Source organism: Amblyraja radiata, chromosome 13 (genome assembly GCF_010909765.2).
Source record: "Amblyraja radiata isolate CabotCenter1 chromosome 13, sAmbRad1.1.pri, whole genome shotgun sequence".
Lineage (NCBI taxonomy): Eukaryota > Metazoa > Chordata > Chondrichthyes > Rajiformes > Rajidae > Amblyraja > Amblyraja radiata.
The window spans coordinates 24,733,594-24,758,375 of record NC_045968.1 but is presented as its reverse complement, the minus strand read 5'-3'; the positions used below and the strand labels follow the sequence as shown (position 1 = coordinate 24,758,375).

At 42.1% G+C, this 24,782-nt stretch overlaps 2 protein-coding genes and 1 long non-coding RNA gene across 9 annotated transcripts in view; 2 read left to right on the top strand and 1 right to left on the bottom strand.

Annotated features, from left to right (window-relative positions):
• Nucleotides 1-13,247, top strand: part of klhl24 (kelch like family member 24) — a 28,485-nt gene extending 15,238 nt beyond the window's left edge. The window contains exons 5-7 of the mRNA XM_033031449.1: nucleotides 1,865-2,053; nucleotides 5,195-5,383; nucleotides 8,784-13,247. Coding sequence (XP_032887340.1) covers nucleotides 1,865-2,053; nucleotides 5,195-5,383; nucleotides 8,784-8,981 — 576 coding nt within the window. The 3' untranslated portion in view covers nucleotides 8,982-13,247. The remainder of the gene's footprint in view (nucleotides 1-1,864; nucleotides 2,054-5,194; nucleotides 5,384-8,783) is intronic.
• Nucleotides 4,224-23,271, bottom strand: LOC116979720. Its single transcript, XR_004413767.1, has 3 exons — nucleotides 23,098-23,271; nucleotides 8,521-8,622; nucleotides 4,224-4,252 (listed from the first exon to the last, which is right to left on the bottom strand). It is a non-coding gene; the product is annotated as an uncharacterized LOC116979720 (long non-coding RNA).
• yeats2 (YEATS domain containing 2) overlaps nucleotides 22,414-24,782 on the top strand; it is a 118,311-nt gene continuing 115,942 nt past the window's right edge. For 4 of the 7 annotated variants that reach the window (XM_033031446.1, XM_033031447.1, XM_033031445.1 and 1 more), the window contains exon 1: nucleotides 23,043-23,186. The gene's annotated coding sequence lies outside the window, so the exon portion shown is untranslated. Of the gene's footprint in view, nucleotides 22,579-23,042; nucleotides 23,187-24,782 lie in introns of those variants that run through there. The other 3 variants (XM_033031443.1, XM_033031444.1, XM_033031448.1) reach the window with 3 other exon arrangements.

The window sequence follows — 24,782 nt, the reverse complement described above, 5'->3', positions numbered from 1 at the left end:
ACCCAGCAGGACTAGAGCACATGTTTTCACTAGCAATTTCAGAATACATAGGTAGGTATGTTGCAAAGCCTACCTGAAGCGTCGTTGAAGATCTGCTGCTGAGGGTGTGCGCGATTTTGGCGCCGTTTAGAGGGGGCGGGTTTAAAACGCGATTTTCTCTAAGCTGTTCCAATCGAAAATGTTCAGCCTAGTGAATTATTAACGAAAAATCGCTGGAAGACCCCGTCGCAAAAGCTATTATTAGGTTTAAAGGCCTTGAATAATAGTTATAGTAGTTTAAAAATCAATCTCTAAACCCGCGACCGCGAGCAACCGCAGGGCCTCATAAAGCAAATAGCAGAAGTTAGGTTGTATATTTTTACATTAAAAAGGGCTTCTAAAGATCCCTTTATACTAAGTTTAATATTGCGAGTAGCTCAATTTGGGCCCATTATATCGCGCAGTATTTTTCTCGGCATTTGGGGCACAAATCTACCGCAATGTGAACGTTCTAAACCAGCGCATTCCACAGGGACCCACTGGAAAGCTGATTTAAATGGGCATTTATTTACAGCAATTAAACACTAAATTCCTTCCATTTGGCCTATAAATTAATGTAAATGAGATTTAAAAATCATGTTTTATTGTGAATTATTTGTGAATATTATTTGGACATTTAGACTATTTAAAAATGTTAATCATTTATTAAGAAATGGATAGATGTTTAGATCTAGTAATTGAAGTCTGAAATTAGCTACAATTAGGTAACTAACTAATTATATGCTTTAATTTCAGGTCATCCAAGTAAGATTATTTTATATTTGTTTCAGAATGCTTCAATCTATGATAACAGAAAATTTCATTCAGTTCTCTTAATTTTTAAGAAAGTTATGGGCTTTTGACTGTTCACGATCACAGCTTTTTTGTTATGTCCATAGAAAATCAATAGGGAACAAGATGCTCATTTCCCAGTATGAAAATGGCCATAACTTTTTAAATACTTGAGATATGAAAGTGAATTAGGTGTCAAATTAAACTTATTTTTATGCTTTATCTGATGGGATAAATTACAGACTTGATTTTTAAAATCTCAAAATTTTGTAACATTGCTAACATAGGTCCTCCCCATTAGTACCAGAATGTTCAGGTCCTCTATGTCAGTACTAGAACATACAGACCCACTCCAACAATACTAGAACATACAGACCCTCCCCGTTAGCACTAGAGCAAACAGACCCTCCCCTGCAGGGCTGTAACATACACATCCTCAATATCAGTACTAGAACACATATACCCTCTACAGCAGTAGATTACCTGCCTCACTCCAGCCCTGTGTGAACGCTCACTCAGCACAACTGGAATGCACTCTCCCACTCCAGTAGTGCTAGAACACATAATCTCCTATCTCTCCATCCCCCCGCCGCCCCCCCCCCAACAATATTAGAATACTGCCCCTCTGGCAGTATGAGAACAGGTCTTCCATCCCAACTGTACTGGTGTACCTGTGCCCAATCCCCAGAAGTGTGAGAAGACAAATTTCCTCCCAAGCAGTACTAAAACATCTCTCCCTCCCGTAATGCTAGGATATCCCCTGGCACTCGAATGCACCACATGACACTGACCAGTCTAAAATCAACCAAAGTCAGCGAGCTTACAGTTCTTTTTTTACTCAGCCATTGTCCTTAGTATACCATGCTATTGACATGCCTGAGGCTGGAATACCGAATAAACGTTTAGGCTGGGTACCAGGTCTCTTGCTTCAAACCTCATTTTCAAATGGCATTTGGTGTTTGAGATAAAGCCATTGTATCAGGGACTGCGATAAAAGTTACCTTGCAAAGATCTCCATTAACGAGCAACTCGCCTGTGCTGTGCCCTATTCTAGCTGTATGCTGTGGGTGGTTATGACGGCGTCAATCGACTAAACAGTGTGGAGTGTTACGACTCTTTCTCTAACCGCTGGATTGAAGTTGAGCCACTGAAGGAAGCAGTCAGCTCCCCCGCCGTGGTCAGCTGCGTCAGTAAGCTCTTTGTGATTGGAGGAGGACCCGACGACAACACATGTTCCGATAAGGTTTGTTTCAAACGAGGAATGACTGTATTTAGAGGATCATGCACAAACACGTCTGAGTATGTATCCCTTCTCAACTGGGATTTTTAAAATCTCAGTCCAGATCTAAGTGTCCGTGCGCACTCTCACACACAAGTGCATACAACGGCACATACACTCGTACTCATGTGCAACAGCCTGCAGTGTGCAACTGGTGAAGGGCAGCTCACTGGCACAGCTGATGAAGCTGCTGCCACACAACTCTAACAACCCGGGTTCAATCCTAATTTCTAGTGCTGAATGTGTACAGTTTGTACGTCCTCCCTGAGATGCCTGGATTACCCCCAGGTGCTCCAGTTTCCTCTCATATCCAAAAGGTGTGTGGGTGGTAGATTAATTAGCCACTGTAAATTGTCCGTAATGTATAGATGAGTGATTGAATTTGGTGGGATTTGATGGGAATGTAACTAGAATAAAATAGGCTACGGTAGAATTGGTGTAAAATTGGGCACTTAATGGTCAGCAAAGACTCAGTGAGCTGAAGGGCCTGTTTCCATGCTGTTATCACTCTATAATTCTATGACATGCTAGTCCATGCCGCCTTGCATGAACCACATAAACTATATTTATCAGGAGACAGGGCCATTTGGCTTAGCAATACAGCTTGGTCTTTTTGATCTCCTTCCAGACTATGATAATGCTGGAAGTTGTAATGTGCTTCCTGCAATAACCTGCTTATTTTATCTTATACTTACAAAGATTAAATAAAAAAGTAATTCAGCCCATCAGATTCTTGTTGGCTCCCTGAGGAACAATCCAATTTGTTCCATTCGCCTTGTTTCCCAGTACCTGACATTTGGCTCATATGCATGCCCCTCCACTCTCTCGATAATTTTTTCACTAATTTGCACAAAGTCGTGATTTGCAGCAGCTGCCTGACCCACCAATATGTTTCTGGGAGGAAATCTTAGCACCCAGGAGAAGCTCACCTGGTCACTGAGGGAATGTGCAAACTCCACACTGACAGCATCCGAGGTCGGGATTGAACCTCACCCATTCTGCAGCAGCACTAACCGCCATGTCATCATACTGCAGAAAAGAAATGGAACTCATGACCTCCTGATGTGCATAGTTCACTCACGGGTTATTTTATCAGTGCGTTAGTTGTTCGAAAGTGTGGGCAGCTACTATTTTCTCTTCCAGTCTCATCAGTAACCGGAGCTGAATTTCAAGTTGGTTTCACTGCTAATCAGGCTGAGCTGCTTATTGTAGAAACCAGGAAATGGCAACACAAATGCTTTGTTTTGCATTCAGTAATGAAAAGCTGACAGAGCACTGCCCACCAGCATTTCTTGAGAAAGCATTGTGTGGTGTATTAGTACAATGCAAAAATTTGCATCAAACAATGCCTCAATGAGATAGAAAGGCCAAGAACACCGCAGGCTCTATTCCAAGTCTTATTATTGGCTTGTCTTACATTGGGAATTTACATTGAGTTTACCTAAAGTTCTTGTTGACCCATAGACTAAGAGTAGATAGTCTGTTCCTGTTTGGCAGTCTTGAGCTTTTGTTGGTAAAGGCACATTTTGCAAAATTAAATGCTGCAGTAAGCATTCAAAGGTATTTTTATTGGTCACATACACACCTGGTGTAGTTAAATGCTTCTTGCCATTTTGCAGCACATAAAGAAAGAATACAGACATAACATTAATAAGAGTTTTAAACATAAAGTACATCCCCCCACAATGGTTCCCATTATGAGGGAAGGCACAAAGTCCAGTCCCATCCCCAGTTCACCCATAGTCGGGCCTATTGAGGCCTCCACAGTTGCCTCTACGGAGGCCCGGTGTTCCAGGCCGTTCTCGCCGGGTGATGTTGCTCCGGCGTCAGGAGAGTCCTCTCCACGGCTTGGGAACCCTGGAACGGCCGCTTCTGCACTGGAGGCCGCGGCTTCCGAAGCCGACAAGGCCGCGCCGGTTGGAGTTCCACTACTGGCGATCTCATCAAGAGATCCCAGGCTCCCGGTGTAAAGTTCGGCGCCGACGCCCGCAGCTGCCCGCTCTCAGTCCCGCAGCCCCGCGAAGTTGTTCCCGGCGGTTCTTCAGCTCCAGCACGGCGACCCGGGTAGGGCATCGCCCGCTCCATGATAGCGCTCCAGCGCTGTGCCGCCGCTGAAGCCGAGGTTCTGGGCGGTCCCCGGCAGGAAACGCCGCTCCAGACCCGCTGGTATTCATATACATTATCCATATAACCATATAACAATTACAGCACGGAAACAGGCCATCTCGGCCCTACAAGTCCGTGCCGAACAACTTTTTTCCCTTAGTCCCACCTGCCTGCACTCATACCATAACCCTCCATTCCCTTCTCATCCATATGCCTATCCAATTTATTTTTAAATGATACCAACGCACCTGCCGCCACCACTTCCACTGGAAGCTCATTCCACACCGCTACCACTCTCTGAGTAAAGAAGTTCCCCCTCATGTTACCCCTAAACTTCTGTCCCTTAATTCTGAAGTCATGTCCTCTTGTTTGAATCTTCCCTATTCTCAAAGGGAAAAGCTTGATCACATCACCTCTGTCTATCCCTCTCATAATTTTAAAGACCTCTATCAAGTCCCCCCTTAACCTTCTGCGCTCCAGAGAATAAAGACCTAACTTATTCAACCTATCTCTGTAACTTAGTTGTTGAAACTCAGGCAACATTCTAGTAAATCTCCTCTGTACTCTCTCTATTTTGTTGACATCCTTCCTATAATTGGGCGACCAAAATTGTACACCATACTCCAGATTTGGTCTCACCAATGCCCTGTACAATTTTAACATTACATCCCAGCTTCTATACTCTACATTCATATACTTATTACTGTAATCGTGTGAACATGAATGTGTTTTTTATGATGCCTGTATATATTTTTTAAGTACATCTCCATGCATTTACTCAATTGTTTCAATGCCTGTGCACATTTTCACATTTTTACTGTAAGTATTTGTGTTATCGTTACATTTCACAGTAGCTGTGAATATATTCATATTTTGGTTTCAGTGCCCATACACATATATCTAACTATTAACTTATCTATTCCACTCAGCACATCCCGTGGTCATGACACCATATTAATATGATACCATATTAATAGAAGTACTTATTTTCACCAACAGGTTCAGTGTTATGACCCGACCATCAGTACTTGGCTGCTGCGTGCCCCCATTCCTATTGCTAAACGGTGTATCACTGCAGTGGCCCTGAATAACCTTATATATGTGGCTGGGGGTCTCACCAAGTCAATCTACTGCTACGATCCAGTGGAGGATTACTGGATGCATGTAGTCAATACCTTCAGCAGACAGGTAACTATGACAACTTCTGTTCAGCATTTATATTGTGAGTGTGTTCATCATAGGTCACTGGGGAGACTTTAAACTAGAATGGTTGGGGCGAGGGACTCAAATAGAGAAAGCTAGTAGACAGAATGGGAGGCAGGAAGCAGAAAAGGGAAGCACTCGGACACAAGAGGAGAGAGAAAAAAAAGGAAATAAACAGAGAAGAAGAGACGGGGGGTTTCTTAAATGTGCATATTTTAATGCTAGGAGCATTGTAAGAAAGGTGGATGAGCTTAGAGTCTGGATAGACACCTGGAAGTATGATGTTGTGGCGATCAGTGAAACATGGTTGCAGGAGGGCTGTGATTGGAAACTAAATATTCCAGGATTTCGTTGCTTCAGGTGTGATAGAATTGGAGGGGCAAGAGGTGGAGGTGTTGCATTGCTAGTCAGGGAAGATAGTACAGCAGTGCTTTGGCAGGATAGATTGGAGGGCTCATCTAGGGAGGCTATTTGGGTGGAACTGAGAAGTGGGAAAGGTGTAGCAACACTTATAGGGGTGTATTATAGACCGCCAAATGGGGAACGAGAATTGGAAGAGCAAATATGTAAGGAGATAGCAGATATTAGTAGTAAGCACAAGGTAGTGATTGTGGGAGATTTCAACTTTCCACACATAGACTGGGAAACACATTCTGTAAATGGGCTGGATGATTTGGAGTTTGTAAAATGTGTGCAGGATAGTTTTTTGCAGCAATACATAGAGGTACCTACTAGAGGAGGGGCAGTGCTGGACCTCCTGTTAGGAAATGAGACGGGACAGGTGGCGGAGGTATGCGTTGGGGAGCACTTCGGGTCCAGTGATCACAATACCATTAGTTTCAATATAATTATGGAGAAGGTCAGAACTGGACCTAGGGTTGAGATTTTTGATTGGAGAAAGGCTAACTTTGATGAGATGCGAGATGATTTAAAAGGAGTGGACTGGGACATTTTGTTTTATGGGAAAGATGTAGAAGAGGTGGACATTTAAAGGGGAAATTTTAAGAGTACAGAATCTTTATGTTCCTGTTCGGTTGAAAGGAAACAGTAAAAATTGGAAAGAGCCCTGGTTTGCAAGGGAAATTGGACATCTTGTTCGGAAAAAGAGGGAGATCTACAATAATTATAGGCAGCATGAAGTAAATGAGGTGCTTGTGGAGTATAAGGAATGTAAAAAGAATCTTAAGAAAGAAATTAGAAAAGCTAAAAGAAGATATGAGGTTGCTTTGGCAAGTAAGGTGAAAGTAAATCCAAAGGGTTTCTACAGCTATATTAATAGCAAAAGGATAACGAGGGATAAAATTGGTCCATTGGAGAAACAGAGTGGGCAGCTATCTGCAGAGCCAAAAGAGATGGGGGAGATATTGAACAATTTATTTTCTTCGGTATTCACCAAGGAGAAGGATATTGAATTATGTGAGGTAAGGGAAACGAGTAGAGTAGTTATGGATACTATGAGTTTCAAAGTAAAAGAAGTACTGACACTTTGAAAAATATAAAAGTGGATAAGTCTCCAGGTCCTGACAGGATATTCCCTAGGACATTGAGGGAAGTTAGTGTAGAAATAGCCGGGGCTATGACAGAAATATTTCAAATGTCATTAGAAACGGGAATAGTCCCCGAGGATTGGCGTACTGCGCATGTTGTTCCATTGTTTAAAAAGGGTTCTAAGAGTAAACCTAGCAATTATAGACCTGTTAGTTTGACTTCCGTGGTGGGCAAATTAATGGAAAAGATACTTAGAGATAATACATATAAGCATCTGGATAAACAGGGTCTGATTAGGAACAGTCAACATGGATTTGTGCCTGGAAGGTCATGTTTGACTAATCTTCTTGAATTTTTTGAAGAGGTTACTAGGGAAATTGACGAGGGTAAAGCAGTGGATGTTGTCTATATGGACTTTAGTAAGGCCTTTGACAAGGTTCCTCATGGAAGGTTGGTTAAGAAGGTTAAACTGTTGGGTATAAATGCAGGAATAGCAAGATGGATTCAGCAGTGGCTGAATGGGAGAAGCCAGAGGGTAATGGTGGATGGCTGTTTGTCGGGTTGGAGGCAGGTGACTAGTGGGGTGCCTCAGGGATCTGTGTTGGGTCCTTTGTTGTTTGTCATGTACATCAATGATCTGGATGAAGGGGTGGTAAATTGGATTAGTAAGTATGCTGATGATACCAAGATAGGGGTTGTTGTGGATAATGAAGAGGATTTCCAAAGTCTACAGAGTGATTTAGGCCATTTGGATAAATGGGCTGAAAGATGGCAGATGGAGTTTAATGCTGATAAATGTGAGGTGTTACACCTTGGCAGGACAAATCAAAATAGGACGTACATGATAAATGGTAGGGAATTGAAGAATACAGTTGAACAGAGGGATCTGGGAATAACCGTGCATAGTTCCTTGAAGGTGGAATCTCATATAGATAGGGTGGTAAAGAAAGCTTTTGGTATGCTAGCCTTTATAAATCAGAGCATTGAATATAGAAGCTGGGATGTAATGTTAAAATTGTACAAGGCATTGGTGAGACCAAACCTGGAGTATGGTGTACAATTTTGGTCGCCCAATTATAGGAAGGATGTCAACAAAATAGAGAGAGTACAGAGGAGATTTACTAGAATGTTGCCTGGGTTTCAACAACTAAGTTACAGAGATAGGTTGAATAAGTTAGGTCTTTATTCTCTGGAGCGCAGAAGGTTAAGGGGGGACTTGATAGAGGTCTTTAAAATGATGAGAGGGATAGACAGAGTTGATATGATCAAGCTTTTCCCTTTGAGAATAGGGAAGATTCAAACAAGAGGACATGACTTCAGAATTAAGGGACAGAAGTTTAGGGGTAACATGAGGGGGAACTTCTTTACTCAGAGAGTGGTAGCGGTGTGGAATGAGCTTCCAGTGGAAGTGGTGGCGGCAGGTTCGTTGGTATCATTTAAGAATAAATTGGATAGGCATATGGATGAGAAGGGAATGGAGGGTTATGGTATGAGTGCAGGCAGGTGGGACTAAGGGAAAAAAATTGTTCGGCACGGACTTGTAGGGCCGAGATGGCCTGTTTCCGTGCTGTAATTGTTATATGGTTATATCACTTTGCTTTTTTTGCTAATTTTCCCAGAAATGAAAGACGTACTGTTTTGTTGAAAACATTGAGATGGTCTCTATTCAGTCCTCCAATATCCTGTGTCAATGCTGTCTTTGTGGGCAATGTGGGCTGTTTCCATAGTCACGGAATCTATTAAAGATGAAATGATGAAAAACACCTTATTATAGCTTATCAATATAATCCAGTTGTTACATTCACTGTTACTCCAATAACAGATAATGGAGTTATCTAACGTTGGGATTTTTTGTAACCTGATTTTTCATACATGTTATTTTCTCTGTGATGCGCAGGAGAGTTGTGGCATGTCTGTATGTAATGGCAAGATCTACATCCTGGGCGGCAGGAAGGAAACCGGAGAGGCCTCTGACACTATCACGTGTTACGACCCAGCCACAGGAATCATCACAGCGATGGCGGCCATGCCAAGATCTGTTTCCTACCACGGCTGTGTGACAATCCACAGATACAATGAAAAGTACAGGCCTTGAAATCTCCCACCCACCCAATGCCAAGTAGTAGAGAGACACAACCACACTAAAACATCCTGTGGAGGATTGGAGTCAGCCTCTGCAGGTTCAATATTAGACAATTATTTTACCGTAGCATACTCTTCAAAACAGTGAGCTTTGTTTTAAACATTGTACAACATTGACATTGTTATTGGACAACAATCTATTTCTTTGTGTCATGTAGAGTTCCCAGTGATAAGAATACCAAAGCTGTGGCACTGCAGGCAGTGTATGCCACTTGCACATGTGCCTGCATCCCTAGGATAACCATGGATCACAAGTGGCCCACTAAGTTACACTGCCACACACCTATGGATTCAGTATTAGGTGCTATTAAAAAAAATCATATACAAAAAAAAGTTTTTATATTTTGAAGTAGGAAAAGGTTCAGAAAAATGTCCAAGAACAGATAACCCAAGTGGAAACCTAATGTTTGATCTGAGCAGAGGCCTTTGCATCAAAGTGTCTGAAGCCTGTCTAAGTTCAGGTCTGAGGCCTTCACCTCAGAGCATCTCTGTCATCTCGATGTGGTTAGTGGCTGCTATGTGGCCTTACTCCAATGAAGTATCTTCTTGTAGAAGGCCCATAGTTAATGCCCTATTGTCTCTCTATTTACTTTCTTAAGATTCATGATAAACAAATGCTTTAAATGGCGTATATGATGCGATAAAAGACATCCTCAACATTGTTTTTCTTCTGTTTCAAAGAGCATATGACTAGAGGCATGGAATTGTGAGGGATGATCCGATATGTTGAATTTAAGATATGTCACACATGGATGAGGACAGTTTATCTCTGTCTGTGTGGAGTTTGCATGTTCTCTCTGTGACTGTGTTTTTCCTCCTATATCCCAAAATGTGTAGATTGGTGGGTTTAATTGCCTGTGTAAATTACCCCTAGGGTGTAGGTGAGTAGCAGAATATAAGTTCATGGAAGTGTGGGAGGAATAAAAAGAATAAGATTAGTGCAATAATAAGTACATGGTGAGATCAGTGGCATGGGCAGTTTTTCCAACATGGTGGAAAAGACAGTAAAGGGTAACCTTACAATAATGTTTACAAGAAAATGAGTGAAATGATTAGTGCTGCTGTAGGATCACTGAATTCTGCAATCTAATGTACGGTATCTTCACCAAACGCAAGTCATTTCTATTTCCATCGCACTTGATTGATGAATTCAATTTCCTGAACCCACTTTGAAAATTTATAAAAAATTAGAACTCCAATCAATTCAATTAAATTCTGCATCACCGGGAACTTTAAAATGCACAGAATTAATTGCAGAATGTGTAAAGCCAAGACAGTACATTTGAAAAACGATTCAAGCACTTTTTATGTTGGGTCAAAGCAAGATAAGTAAAGCATGTGTGACAAGTGGAATTGGCACAAATTGTTTGCACACATTGATATTTTACATTTGATTTTAAGAATTTTCTTTTGTTACGGAATTTAAGTATATTTTTTCCTCTGTGGTCCTTTACAGGTAGGGATATATCAGAAATGTATGAACTTGGAATCAATTAACAAATTTGGATAATTGGGTTGCAATATTTATCCAACCAACCCTAAAAGCTTGCGCAGGGTATACACATTATGGTGTTTAACATTTCTGCCACCATTGGAAACATGTATAACACAAGGCTTCATTTGTAGTTAAAAACACACTCATTTAATGTCTGTAATTATCAAGTGGAGTATTTAGTGACAGAAACCTGCGGGAAATGCACATCTCGGGTTTCCGCCTGCCATATATCACCCTACTACCCTTCCTCAACTCTCCCATTCTGTCAAGGAAATATCTAGAATGCATTGTGTTGGGTGACTTCAATTTATATTTGCTCTTTATTTATTAATTATTTGATATTATTGTACATAATGTTTTCATATTAAGCTCAGTGACAGTTTTATTGTAAATAATGTCTCCTGTTCCTGGGGTTGGATAACTGTTACAGCTCAGCTGGAAATACTATTGATAGGCATATGTTGCAAACAGAAATTAGCTTGAACATTCCATGGGAGTGTATAGAAATGAAATTCAGATTATGCATGAGTAGATCACCAATGTCCAATGGAACAATTATTTTTGCCACATGAGCTATTAATTTTGTCTTATTTAGCTTTGGGTTTGCTTTAAAAAAAAAAGTATCTTGGGAGGATAATTAAAAACCTAAATTGGAGAAAATTACCTATTTGCTCAGTGGCCTTTGATTCATTCATAGATCCTGTCCCCTGCACAACAGCCAATGTATGGAATAGGTCTGTCAGCACAGAGGAAATAGCTTATCCATGTTTTCCAGAGATGCTGCATGATCTGCTGAGTTATGCAGCAATTTGTGTCAACTTTTCAGAACGGCCAATCAGTGGTGTTCTGTTTCTTGTTGCTGATGAGGAGTTGGAACCATTGTGAAGTCAGTGAGTTGATTAATAGCACACAGGAGACTTTGATGGACGTTAAGCTCTAGAAACCACAATGGAACTTGAAGCACCAGGTGTAAGAGGCAGACATAAAAATCTTGTGATCCTTTCATGTGCCAAGGCGTAGGCTTGTTTTTGAGTTTGTGACAGGTACAGTAGGTCATCTGAGGCCCTATAGATTAACAAAAGGCTTTTACAACTGCATAGAATGCTGGGATAAACTACTTGCAAAAATACAGTAAATGCTCCACTTGGCATTTTTAGAAAGCTCTTGGAATTCAGGTAGGTTCCGAGGTGAATGAGAAAGAGAATACACAGAGAGTAAATAGACACAAAATGCGTGATATTAGTAAATCTCAACCACAACTCCAACGTCTGCCGTGGGCATTGCTAGCCTACTTAATCATGTTTATGTTCCTGGCCTAAGTCAATAGCTCCATACTTTCGTGTACAACTGAAAATCTTGTAGCCTGGGCTTATAGTCTCCCTTGGCTCTTTACTTCAATCAAAGCCACAAACTCAAGCAAAAGTTATGATAAAAGTGCTCAGTCTCTCCATGGAGTGTATTGACAAAGTTGTTATTGGGTCCATGATGCAACTTCTTCATCAGATGGTAACATATGGTGGAAGAGATTTTACTTGGTGCCTTAAGACTATCTAGTGACATGTTAATAACCAGAGCCATTTAGGACTACAGAGTCCTTGATTTGTAAACAGAAACGGTGCCTTTTGTGAACAGCCATACCAATCACTAGTTCAGGGTTGCAATGTATTATTAGGTACTTAACATATTTTATATACCGTGGTTTTATACAGAAATCCATGTATATTCTTTGACTGTCTTATACATTTTTTAAATTTGGCTTTATTTCAATTGTATGGGTCAAGATTGTGTGTGAACTGTGCATTGCAAAATGCACAATGTCTAACTGATGCATGATCTACATGGAGAATTAGCCATTACATTAATTAGTTGTATGCTTGTCATTGATGCACAGTATGGCTGCAACTGGTATATCCACCAAAGGTCCTGTGAACTGGATCCTGTTGTAAATTGTTTGAAAACACACATTAAAACAGTGTGCATTGCAATCTCAGCAGATGCTAATTACTTTTGAACCTTTGACTCCAATGAGAAAGATTCCAGTTAATTTTTAAATGGTTTAATTTTAGAATCTGGACTCATCAATTAGATTTCAATCTATAATTCACTTTCTGGCATCCATTATTCTATATAGAAGAATCTAGGCCTTCTTGGATAGATTCCATTCTGACTGGCTCTCCTCCCAAGTATTTATTATTCTTTGTGAGGAACACAGACCTTCAGAGTGAGTATTGCCATTTAGTTAGATCTGCTCTAAGCAGGGAAGGGAAGCTGACATTTTGTATTTGCATTTTGGGAGTAATAGGTGTATATTTTTCAGAGGCATTTTTAAAGCTGTAAATAACTGCTATACCTTTTTACAGACAAATAAGTTGCAGAGTGGTTGTGTTATTTTTGTAACATTTGGGTTGTACTAGAGACATAATGTGCTTTATATTTATTATGTAAGGTGTGTGCTGGATATAAACAAACACATATATGTACTGAGGGTGGTTCAGTGTGTTTTAAGCTTTAACAGAACAAGGAAATGTGTAGAAGATGTGACTTCACTTGACACTTATGTTGCTTTGAATGTTCTATCTGTGGGATTTGCCAGCCTTTTACTCATATGGATTCCAAAGCTCTGGAAGTCGATCCTTAAATCTCTACATTGATTTCTCCTCATGTAAAATAAACATTTTTTTGAACAAGCATTTATTGTCAGAATCATAATAAATTCTCCTTTGACAGTGTCAGTTTTAAAATTATTTATGTTCCATTGTGGCTGTGCAGCGATTAATTTGAAAGAGGCCTGAAGTAACAATCTAGAAACCGAGTTCAAATTCCACTATGGCAGATATGGAATTAAAGGTGCAAACTAGACATCAGTAATGATAATCACAAGACTATCAGATAAGAAAATGACCTGGTTTACTAGTGTCCTTCCAAGGAGAAAGTTGGCTGTCGTTGTCTGATTTTGCCAACACGCAACTTCAGACCCAACATTGTGGTTTACTCAGAAATGCCATTTGAAATTTCCCAGCAAACCACTCAATAATTGCTACATTCACACAAACAAAGGATAAAACAGACTGTTTGGCCTCAACCTAGATATTAAATTTGGGTATGGCAAAGTCCCTCCCAGCCTAGTTAATTTTACAAAGTCCTCCATACTATGATTTAGGATGTGGTGTCTAAATTGGGAAAGTCAAGCAACAGCCTGTCATAATTATCCTCACAGAATTATACATTGCACACAACATGCTACACTGCTTCATCACAGTCCCAGATTGCCCTGGGACACACAACATGGTTGACCCACCAGTGGGAGAAGCACAGCTGTAATAAGTGGGAAAGATGGTCTTGTTAGCCCTCAGCATTAACTCCAGGTTCCATGAGGTCTCACAAATCAGGTCAAACTTGTCCAAGGAAATCTTCTGAGTACTATTTTCATCTTTACTCATCTGATAAACCAGTGTTCTTTCACATTGAACAATACTTAGAAGATATACTTGAAAGTAGCAAGAGGACAAAATGAGCTCTTGATGGGAGACTTCAATGTTCTTTAAACTTTTGACCCACCTAGTCTGTGCTGCCTACGATCACCTGCACACTAGTTCTATCCACCACACTAGAGACAATTTTCAGAAGTCAATTAACCTCCAAACCTGCACTTCTTTGGAATGTCAGAGGAAACCAGAGCACCCAGAGAAATCCCAAATGGTCACATGGAGACATACAAACGTAATACAGTCAGCACCCATGGTCGGGATCGAATCCGCATTTCTAGTGCTATAAGGCAGTAACTCTACCGCTGCGCCACTGTGCCACCCATCTTCATCAGACTGGTGTGGTAATGTCACTATTAATTGATCTGGCCAATTGCAACAGGTAATGAGTTAACCAACATGGATGGTTAACTTTTAATGGCTCAAATAATCCCCAAACAACACTGAAGCAATTCTTCAGGAGTGTTTCCTAAATCCAGTCGACTTTATCCTCACCAATCTACCCTTTGCAGGAGTGGGTGGATAACCATTGGACAGTTCAAAAGATCTCATAATATCACTCAATCTCCTGTTAATATCCAGTCAGGCGATCAATCCTGGTTCAAAATGTGGTGCATGCCAGGGACAACATTGGGAATACCTGAAAATGAGGTACCATGCCGATGAAGGTAAGATGCGGGAAGGCTAGTGCGCTAAATAGCAAAACAATAAGCTGTTGCCAAGGGATCAGATCTAAACTCTGAATTCCTACCATATCCAATCATGAATGGTGGTGGGCAAATGAACATCAAAGGGAGAAGGCTCCAAGAACATCCCCATCCTCAAAGACGGAGGGCCCAACATGAGTGCGAAAAGCAAGGCAGAAGTATTTGCAACGTGTTCACTTAAAAGTGCCAAATAGATGATCCATCCCAACTTTCTTCTGAAGAGAAGAGAACAGAACTGGTCAATTTGATCCCCTGTAATCAAGCAGCTGAGAGCACAAGAAATAAAGAAGACTCTAAACAAGGCACTAAACAACATTTCTTCTGTAGTATAATTACAACATACTTCCAATTATATCAATAATTGTTCACACAAAGGAGGGGAAATCCAATAGAGCTAATGACTGTTCATCCACTTTCCTGTGAATTATCAGCAAAGCCATGCAAGGAATTGTTGACAGTGAATAACCTGCCTATCAATGCCCAGTTAAGATTTCACCAAGACCATTTAGCTCCAGACCTCAGCACAGCCTTGATACAAAGACAGGTGAGTGAAATAATTCTAGAGGTGAGGTGAGAGTCACTACCACTGACATCAAGGCAGCATTTGACCAAGTGTGGCCCAAAGGAGTCCTGAAAAAATTGCATCAAAAAGAAAATAACTCTTAATGACTAAAGTAATATTTTGCACAAAAGGATGGTGGTGATTGTATCCCATCTCCAGAACACTGAAGCAATTATTCAGGAGTGTTTCCTAAATCCAGGCATCTCCAGTTATTTCATCTTAGAACATAAAATACTACAGCACATAAACAGCCCCTTTGCGCCACAATTCAAATGCATACCGTTAGTGATTGCTAGACATAGTATATCCTTCGGGAATTATGTGTATAGTAGACATTAATACAAATGAGAAACGATCTTCCAAAAAAGACCTGTTCAAATATAAACTATAAGCAGTAATTAGTTTTGAAATTCGAAGGACTGCTTTGTAGTACTATCTACAGAGGACAGAATATAGGTCTCAGAAGGAGGTCACTCAAGAGATATAGTTTGAAGGACTATGAGACATTCTTGTGTGCAAACCTCAGACATTAGGACTACATCAAACCAGACATCAGATATCTTCAGCTAAGTTATTTTGCACCAATGTGACAGACATCAAGAAAGTTTCCAGAACAGACTTGTTTTGTTACTTAGCACATCAAACATAGTCATAGGCATATTTGGGTTTTCTGTGCTAAGAAGCTATTCAGATGAAAAACTACATCCCATCAGATGTGTCTAAATATTCAGAGGTGCCTTGTTATTTACAATGCGCTCCCATTTTAAATGTATAACTCAATTGAACCGCTTGCGACAATATATTGAAATGAAGAATGCAGTTGTAGCTATTGAAATTGCATTCCACCTCCAGCTGTCATCTTTGTTTTAAGAGTATAGAAACGTGATGTTCTGTGTGGGGAGATTTTACAGGTTTTCTTTCAGGAGAAAGTTCTTCACCAGACTCCAGAATGATCGCTTGTCACACTGAATAGACCTTTACATCTGGTCTCTACGTGGCTCATTCACAACTGCAACATATACAATACAGTACATTTAAGTTAAGATTTTATTGTAATTCATGTTATGCCAATTTAAAATAGTATAACATCAGTTATTTATGTACAGCCCTTGAACAAATAGTTAACGAGGTTTTAATGCAGTTTCCAATCAGTGTGCAATAGTGGGAGAATCTTTGAATGTTGTCCTACCCCATACTGCTTTTGTATTATCTACACCCAGCACCCGTGTGTCCCTCAGCAGGTAGTCTTGGTCATGTGTTTTTATCATCAATTGAGGCAAGATAAATAGCTGAAACCATCTGGATAGTCCTGTTTGTAAATCTATGGCAGTATGGAGGAGGGTTAATGAAATGGGAGTGTGGAGTGTTGACACCATCACATCTCCTGTAGCCTTGTTGATAATTGTATCGGTACTACTTCTTGCTCTTGCTAGAACAGAAACGTTTCATCACTTTTGCTTCCACACTTTTTTACCTGATCCAGCTCCTGCTCTTCCCTTGTTTTACTTGTCAAGGCATAGGTTAGCAACCAACGAATAGTACCAACCAATAGTTTCCCATGGGAATCCTTGACCATATTTCACTCCACCCTGCTTTCTGTTAAAAACTCCATTCCATTTTCCCTGTTCATTTGTCTCCATTCCATATGTTCGGACATCATCTTCCACATCAGTGCTTCCTTTTACTCTCAAATAGCTTTATTCTTCTGCACTATAAGCTCAACCACACCTTTCTAATTCCCACAGTTTTGCTCAACAACCTTTATTTCCCCTTGTCCTCACCTTTCAACCCACCTTTCAATCCACGTGTATGTGATTATCTACCATAATTTCTGGCACCTCCGGTGTAATGTCCCTTTCAAACACTTATTCCCTTTTCCTACCTCCATGATGCTTAGGTCCATTTTCCACCACTGCCAAAAGCCATTCCCCAACCAAGCCATCTTTCCAAGAGAGCACAGGAGACACAATGTTTGCCCTTTTATTCCTCTCTTCTTGAATGAAATTTGGAATTACCAGCAAAAAAATGAATGCTGGAAATATGAGATGCAAAACTGGAATGGCTGATGATTAGAAGTTATTGAATTCAGTGTTGAGTGTTGAAGACTGTAATGCACCAAGACTGTAAGGCACATTATCTGGTGCATTACAGCTTTCTCAAACTTATGTTGAGCTTTGTTGGATCAGTTTAAGAAACCAGAGATGGAGAAATCAAAGTGGGATTGGGATGGAAGAATAGTGACAGGCAATAGAAAACTCAAAAGCATCATTCCAGACTGAATGGAGGTGTCATCAACAGTAGTCACCAAGTGTTGAAAAGACCTCATCATGAGCAGTGAATACAATGCACTAAATTTGTAGTCAATTAATCGTCAATTGTAATCAATTATTTCAATACAAGGAGTCTTAAACTCCCAGATTCCTGTTTGATCATGATCTTGGGTGCTCTGTGTGGAGTTTGCACGTCCTCCCTGTGAACGTGTGAGTTTCCTCCAGATGATCCAGTTTCGTCCCAAAGATGCGTGGGTATGTAGGTCGATTGGCCTCTGTAAATAGCCCCTAATGTGTAGGGAGTGGATGACTTAGTGGGATAACATAGAACGATTGTGAATGAGTGATCAATGGTTGGCACGGCCTTGTTGGGTTGAAGGGTCTGTTTCCATGCTGTATCTCTAAACTAAACTCTGAAGATAGACACAAAATGCTTGAGTAACTCAGTGGGACAGGCAGCATCTCTGGAGCGAAGGAATGGGTGACGTTTCAGTCGAGACCCTTCTTCAGACAATGTGGATACCTGGCAAATAGGAACCATTAATCCTGTTGAACCTGAATTTCCTTCCTGTCTACTTTCTGGTAAACACAGATGAGTCACTCTGGCCTTTGTAGGTGGTGCAATAATATTTGGTATTACTCATGCTCTCTGGTAACAAGTTTATTTTAGTTTTGGTCCTGAGTGATGTTTATAAATTGTCAGGGAAGTTTGAAATAAGGTTCATCCATTGTCGTGAGTTGAGGTACAGTAGTGACAGAAACCCTGTTCTCTGTACTGAATCAACAGAACCAGTTAGTGGACTAACTTGACACCAAAACACTTCTAACGCATTGCCCAGTCTGTGCAAGACCTTGGTTACATATATTGGTGAGCGTTCCCTAATACAGTGGAAAAGCTTTAAAAAAAACAACAGTAACATAGGGCCTAAACATACCAAGGATGTTCAAGTCAAATTTGACACCAAGCTGACAAAGAGATAGTTGGACAGATAGCCAAACACTTGGTCCAACAGATAGGTTTTAATAGGCATCTTAAAGAAGGAAAGGTAGCGAAGCAGAGAGATTTATGGAGGAAATTCCAGAATTAGGGGCATTGCAGGTGAAGTTGTGAGTTTAGAAGATGATGTTGAAGAAGTCATTGCACCTTTCTGTACTGTGTTTTGTGGATGGTTCACACCTCAACAATTAAAGACCAAAGAAGGGATCAGGAAGTACCAAAAGAACCAGGAGGAGTGTTTAGATTTATCACAGAGTGAGCAGAGGATCGGGAATTAATACATGGAGACTGAGGAAGTGATTAAATATTTGCAGGCAGAGGTAAACAGCTGATGCAATTTTCTGATGATAGAGAATCTAAATAAGGAAGCATTTTCCATCAATTGAGCTAAAATAAACAGAGTAACCAAACGGATTTAAGTTAAAAAGGAGTTTCTGCACTGGTCACCAGGGCAGCAGAGTCCATATCTTCAAGAGAATGTGGAATTTTGTGGATAAATAGCAGCACTGATTTGAAGGTGTATTGGTAAAGAGATACTACGCAGCAGGGCAAAATTCAGCAAATGCTTGGATAATCAGTTTGAACCTGGGCTGCAGCGAACAATTTTAAAATTTGTGAATTGTATCAAAGTGAAAACTATTGGCATTTGAAACAAAAATATGTTACGGCATTAATAAATTCAAATTGATAATTGTGAGGGGATATTTCTGTAGAAAGAATAATATTCAATATGAGACTAAATAGAATAGAGTGAGAATGGGGTAAGGAAACATGTGCAAGATGTGATGCAAGTTTCGACCATCCCTTGAAAGGCAAATCAAATATTGATGTTCATTTCAAGAGGTAGAATATTTCAAAGCAAAAATATAATGGTAATTATATTAACTATTCCTTAGAATATTTGAGGAGGAACAAGTTTACCTAGAACTATACAGTGTGAAAGCCCTGCCACAATACTATTTGAAGTGACAAACAAATCAATTTTAAAGGTAAGATGATATAATAAGAAACAGAAGATTTTGTTGATGGGGTCAGATCAAGAGAAACATCAACAGATCTATTCAGAGTTTTTAGGTTGAATGACCAGTTTATGTACTCTGGACCATATGCAATACAATAATTAACAAATAGCTCACAAATATTCTCAAATGTTAAACTGACCATACATAGGGATTGAATAAATATTGTTGGAAATATTTTTACGCAAACAACATTGTGTGAAAATTAGTATGTACACATGCATGTACAGCTTCCTTTGTTTCTGGGATCTATACATTAATCTGCTTTATTTCCCCATTAGCTATTGGATTGATTTTAAAATTATCATCTTTGTTTCAGATCCCTTCATTTCATCATCTCCCCTTTTGCCTGTAACCTTCTCCAATGCATACATCTATGGCATTTGCATGTCTTTAATTCTGAGCACTTGATCATTCCCAAAACCTACTGCTTCACCACATCTTTCATCTCCCGTGGCTCCAAATTAAGGAATTATCTCCCTAAGTGTCTGTGTTTCTATGTCTCTTTCCTCCTTTCAGATACTTGTTAAAAGGTACACCACTGAGCAAGATTGTGGTTATCTGCCCCAATATATCCTCTGGAACTCAGTATAAGATTTCGTTTAACCATGTTTATAAAACCATAGAGTGATACAGCACTCAAACCGGTCCTTTGGCCCATCAATTCTACATTGAGAATCAAACAGCCATTTGTCTGTTAGTGTGCTGTACTGTGCTATCTCTTTCTTTCTGTCTGTATAGATACTCATCATTACTTCCAGTCATCTATCTCTAATAAGTGAGTTCGATATTCTGAAAAACACAAGGAATCATGGGATTTGTCAAAGATAATTTGTGATAAAGAAAAAGCAAATGAAGCGCTGGCTGTATAAACTGTGTATTAATTGTTAACTATTCTACCAAGGAATTAATCTAGAATTCTGTCAACTCAATAGCCTCCTTTCTTGTTCTGCTGTTCACACACTACTTACAGTCCCAGTTCTAGTTCAGTTCATTAATCTGCAATTATGTGATATTCAAAAAGTTAAAGAATTTATTATTTTCATTTTATCCTTAATGTGTTTGCTACTGGAATAAGAAAATATTACTTCTGTTTGAAACATTTTCCTATCTTTATTCTTAATTTATGTGTAAAAATATTTTTAATCTGAGGAACGGGGGTTCCAACTAGCGGGAGAGCAGGGTGTAACAGCGAGAGAGAGGAGGCAGATGTGAGTGGGAGACGAGGAGAGACTGGACCGGCGGAGAGGCATTCTCGGCAGCTGAGCTGCTGCATGTGTACAGACGTAGCCAGGATCGAACCCGGGTCTCCGGTGCTGCAAGCGCTGTTGAATTGTTACTGGACCATCCCCGTCCCCTCCTGAGTGTCCCATCCCTGTCAGGGGGTGGCCGGAGATATCTGTCAGCTGCACCTCTCGCCTTATCCAGTGGCTGTCGGTTAACCCCCTCAGTGCCGGCGAAAGCCGAGCACCAGTCATCAATGGGGATACACACAAAATGCTGCAGCATCTTTGGAGGAAAAGGAAAAAATAATTTAAATCTCACAGTTGCTGTGGTGGGATTTCTACTCTGGAAATGTGACTGCTGTGCCACCACTGTACTCATTCTTCCTACTCTTTCTTTCATCTCTCGCTCTCTTTCCTTTCCTCTCAATGTTTCCATATCCTACTATCATCAATGTTTTATTATCACTCTAGCCTTTAATGTTCATCGATATATCTTGCCATGTTGGCATTCTTCCTCTAGCTTCTATCTCTTCCCATTTCTTTCCTTGCTCTCTACTTATTTTAATTCCTATTACTCTTTCTTCATCTTCATTCCAAACTTTTTATCTTTGTCATTCCTATTCCCCAGTAGAATTAGTTCTTTATTATTGGATCCCAGCTTTAGTCCTTTTTTTTTGGGGCCTCTCTTTCACAATTACCCCAGTCTCTCCACCTATATCTGTAGAAACAAGAATAGTGTTATTTGCATCCGAGGCTTGTTCCACCTTACAAGATCAATGCCTGATGTCTCTTAATATTTAAGATTTAAAGCTGTGAATGAGATGAATATTTGATGAAAGATAATATAGTCAACGTGCCCATCAGAGGTGCCCTTCATAGGGCGAGCATCCTAAATACCAAAATGGAAGAATAGCATCTCATTTTCTAATTGGTAGCTTACAACCAATGGTATGAACATTGAATACTTCACTTTTAGGTAACTGACAGTCGCGTTCCTTCCTTTGGCTTCATGTTTCAGGCTTCTTCTATCCATACCTCCTTATCTCACAACTTTTGTCCAACCATCTGCCAATTCAAAACCCCCACACCTATATCCACCTATCACGTGCCAGTTTTTGTCCTGCCCGCACCCCTCCCTTCTAGCTTTCTCCCTCTACAATGTCTAAAGAAGGGTCCCGACCCAAAACGTCACCTATCCATGTTCTCCAGAGATGCTGCCAGACCCGCTGAGTTACTCCAGCATTTTGTGCCTTTATTTTGTAAACCGGCATCCGTAGTTCCTTGCGCCCTCCACACAAGTTCAACCCTGACCACTGGTACTGCCAACATGGAATTTGCACATTATCTCTGCGACCGCGTGGGTTTTTTTCCGGGTGCTCTGGTTTCCACCCAAATGCCATAAAGGTGTGGGGGCAATTACCACTGTAATTTGGCGTTTGTGTATGAGTTGTAGAATCTGGGGGAAGGTGATGAGAATAAATTGCATTAAATTCAGATTAGTGTAAACGTGAGCACTTGATGGTCGGTGTGAAGTCAGTTTCCCTGTCATTTTTGTCTATTACAATTTTTAGGCACAACTTAATACAAGGAAATAAATGATGAATGGAGAGGTTTTGGGGAAGAATTCCAGAATTTAGCCCCTTGGCAGACAGAGGCTGTTGCTACCAGTGGTGGGGGATTAAATCTGGCGATGCTGAAGTGCCCAGAATTGGAGCAGTGCAACCGCCCCGTGATGGAGCTGGTGTTTTGGAAAGAGGAGTGACATTTTTCCTAAGTGTCAGGGACCACGGTGAGCGGAGCAGCGGCAGGAAAGTTTTGAGATGAGCTGAAGCGGGGGGAGAACTAGAGAGGGTCGGAGTGATCTGTCCCTGAGAGCTGCGCCGCCCATCCTCGCAAGCAGCTCAAGGCCGAGCGGAGCTTTGTGTGGCCGCCCTCCGGCGCTCCCTCCCCCGGCCCTCGCCGCTCCCTCCCCCGGCCCTCGCCGCTCCCACCCCCGGCGCTCTCTCCCCCGGCCCTCGCCGCTCCCTCCCCCGGCCCTCGCCGCTCCCTCTCCCGGCGCTCTCTCCCCCGGCCCTCGCCGCTCTCTCCCCCGGCCCTCGCCGCTCCCTCTCCCGGCCCTCGCCGCTCCCCCCCCCGGCGCTCTCTCCCCCGGCCCTCGCCGCTCTCTCCCCCGGCTCTCCGGCGCTCCCTCCCCCGGCCCTCGCCGCTCCCTCCCCCGGCCCTCGCCGCTCCAGGGCCAGGCGGCTGCAGGGAGGCTCAAGAGGCCGGGCAGCGCTACGCCAATCCCCAACCCCTGCCGCCGCCCTACCGCAGGCCTCGGGCTTACGGCGGACTCGCGTAGCCGGCGGGTTCACGGGCGTTGCGAGATTTTCGGGAGAGCAGCACAAGGGGCCGCTGGTGAGTGGGTGCCGGCTCGTCGGTGGAGGCCAACGTGGAGCTGGGGTGGGGGAAGGGTGGCAGCGGGGAAGGGTAGGGGGGAGAAACGTGGGGTGGGGGGGAGAAAGAGGAGGGGGGGGGGAAGTAAGGGGAGGAGAGTAAGGGGGGAGAGGAGGAGGGGGAAGCGAGAGAGGAGGGGGAGAGAGGTGGAGGCGAGAGAGGAGGAGGGGAGGGAAAGAGGAGGGGGTGGGAGAAAGAAGAGGGGTGGGGGAGAAAGGGTGGGGGGAGAGGGTTGGAAAGAGGGTGGAGGGGAGAGAAGGTTGCAGGGATGAGAGACAGCTGGTGAGGGAGAGGGGTGGAGTGGTAACAGGCTAAGGGGGAGGAGGGAGAAAGGGAGGTGGCAGAGAAGGGTTGAGGGGAAGATGGGGGAAATTCAGTGGGGAGGAGGAGAGGGTTGTGGGAGTGGGAAGTGGCTGGGGGTTGAGGTAGTGGATGGGGAAAGAGTGGATGGTTGGGGGAGTTCAAGTGGTTCAGATGGTGTCTGATGAGACAGTGGGTCAATTGGAGAATTGGGTGGGTGCTGGAGAGTTGGTAAGAGGAGAGTGGGTGATGGAGACAGAATAGGAGTGGGAAGGGAGAAGAGTGAATGAAAAATGCTAATATAAGAGCATTGTGTTCAGTTATAATTGAGGTGAAAGGTGGGAGGGAATCAATTGAAAGGAAGAGTTGGTGATTCAAGGGAGAAGTAGTGAGGGGCAGGGTTAGGAAGTTGGTTAATGTTAGGCTCTGGACAAAGTGAAGTTGAAAGGTTTTAATAGGGTGTATGGAAATTAGGGCGATTAAAATGGATTAGTATGGAGGGAGAATGAGGGTTTAAGGGAACAGTGAGCTTGTCTGAAAAATGGAAACAATTGCGAGTTGGTGGGAGTGTGAGGGCATGAAAGGGAATGGTCTTGGGGAGGGGGTGTAGGAACATCTTAATTGAGTGAGGCTCTGCAATTGGTGGGGAAGGAGGGGTTATGATGGGGGTGAGGGGGAGAGGATGGAATTAGTGGTTTGGGGAGGAAAAAAGGTTTTGGGATGGAGAGAGTGGGGTGAGGGGGTAAGAAGGGAGTTAAAGGGGAAAGTTTGCTGGGGAAGGACAGGGTAAAACATTAGAAAAGGAGTGCAAGGCAGTGAGTGGGATAGGGCTGGGAGCTTAGTCAGGATGGGTTCCATTGGGTTAGGAGATTACTAATAAGAGATCGGTTCTCAGGGTTCAGGAGAGGAAAGAACGAGGAATTGTGAGGAGGTTTGCATAGCAATGGATGTTGGTAGGGAGTGGAGGAGAATTAGGAGTGGGTGAGGGAAGGCGGTTTGTGAGGAGGGAAAAGCTGTATGGGAGAGAGGAAAGTAGGTTAATGAGGATGGAGTTTAAAGGGGCAGGGCAGGGAAGTGCAGTGTGGAATGTAAAGGTTTTGAGAAGGCAAGAGAAAGGACTTGGTAGGGAAGGAGGAGGAGGAGTAAATGGATTTAATGGAAAGGGTAACTGTTTTAGGTGCGAGAAGGAATGGGGCCATTGGGGATGTCGGGATTAACGAGTGAGTAGGAGGTGGCGGCAGAGGGAACACTATTTGT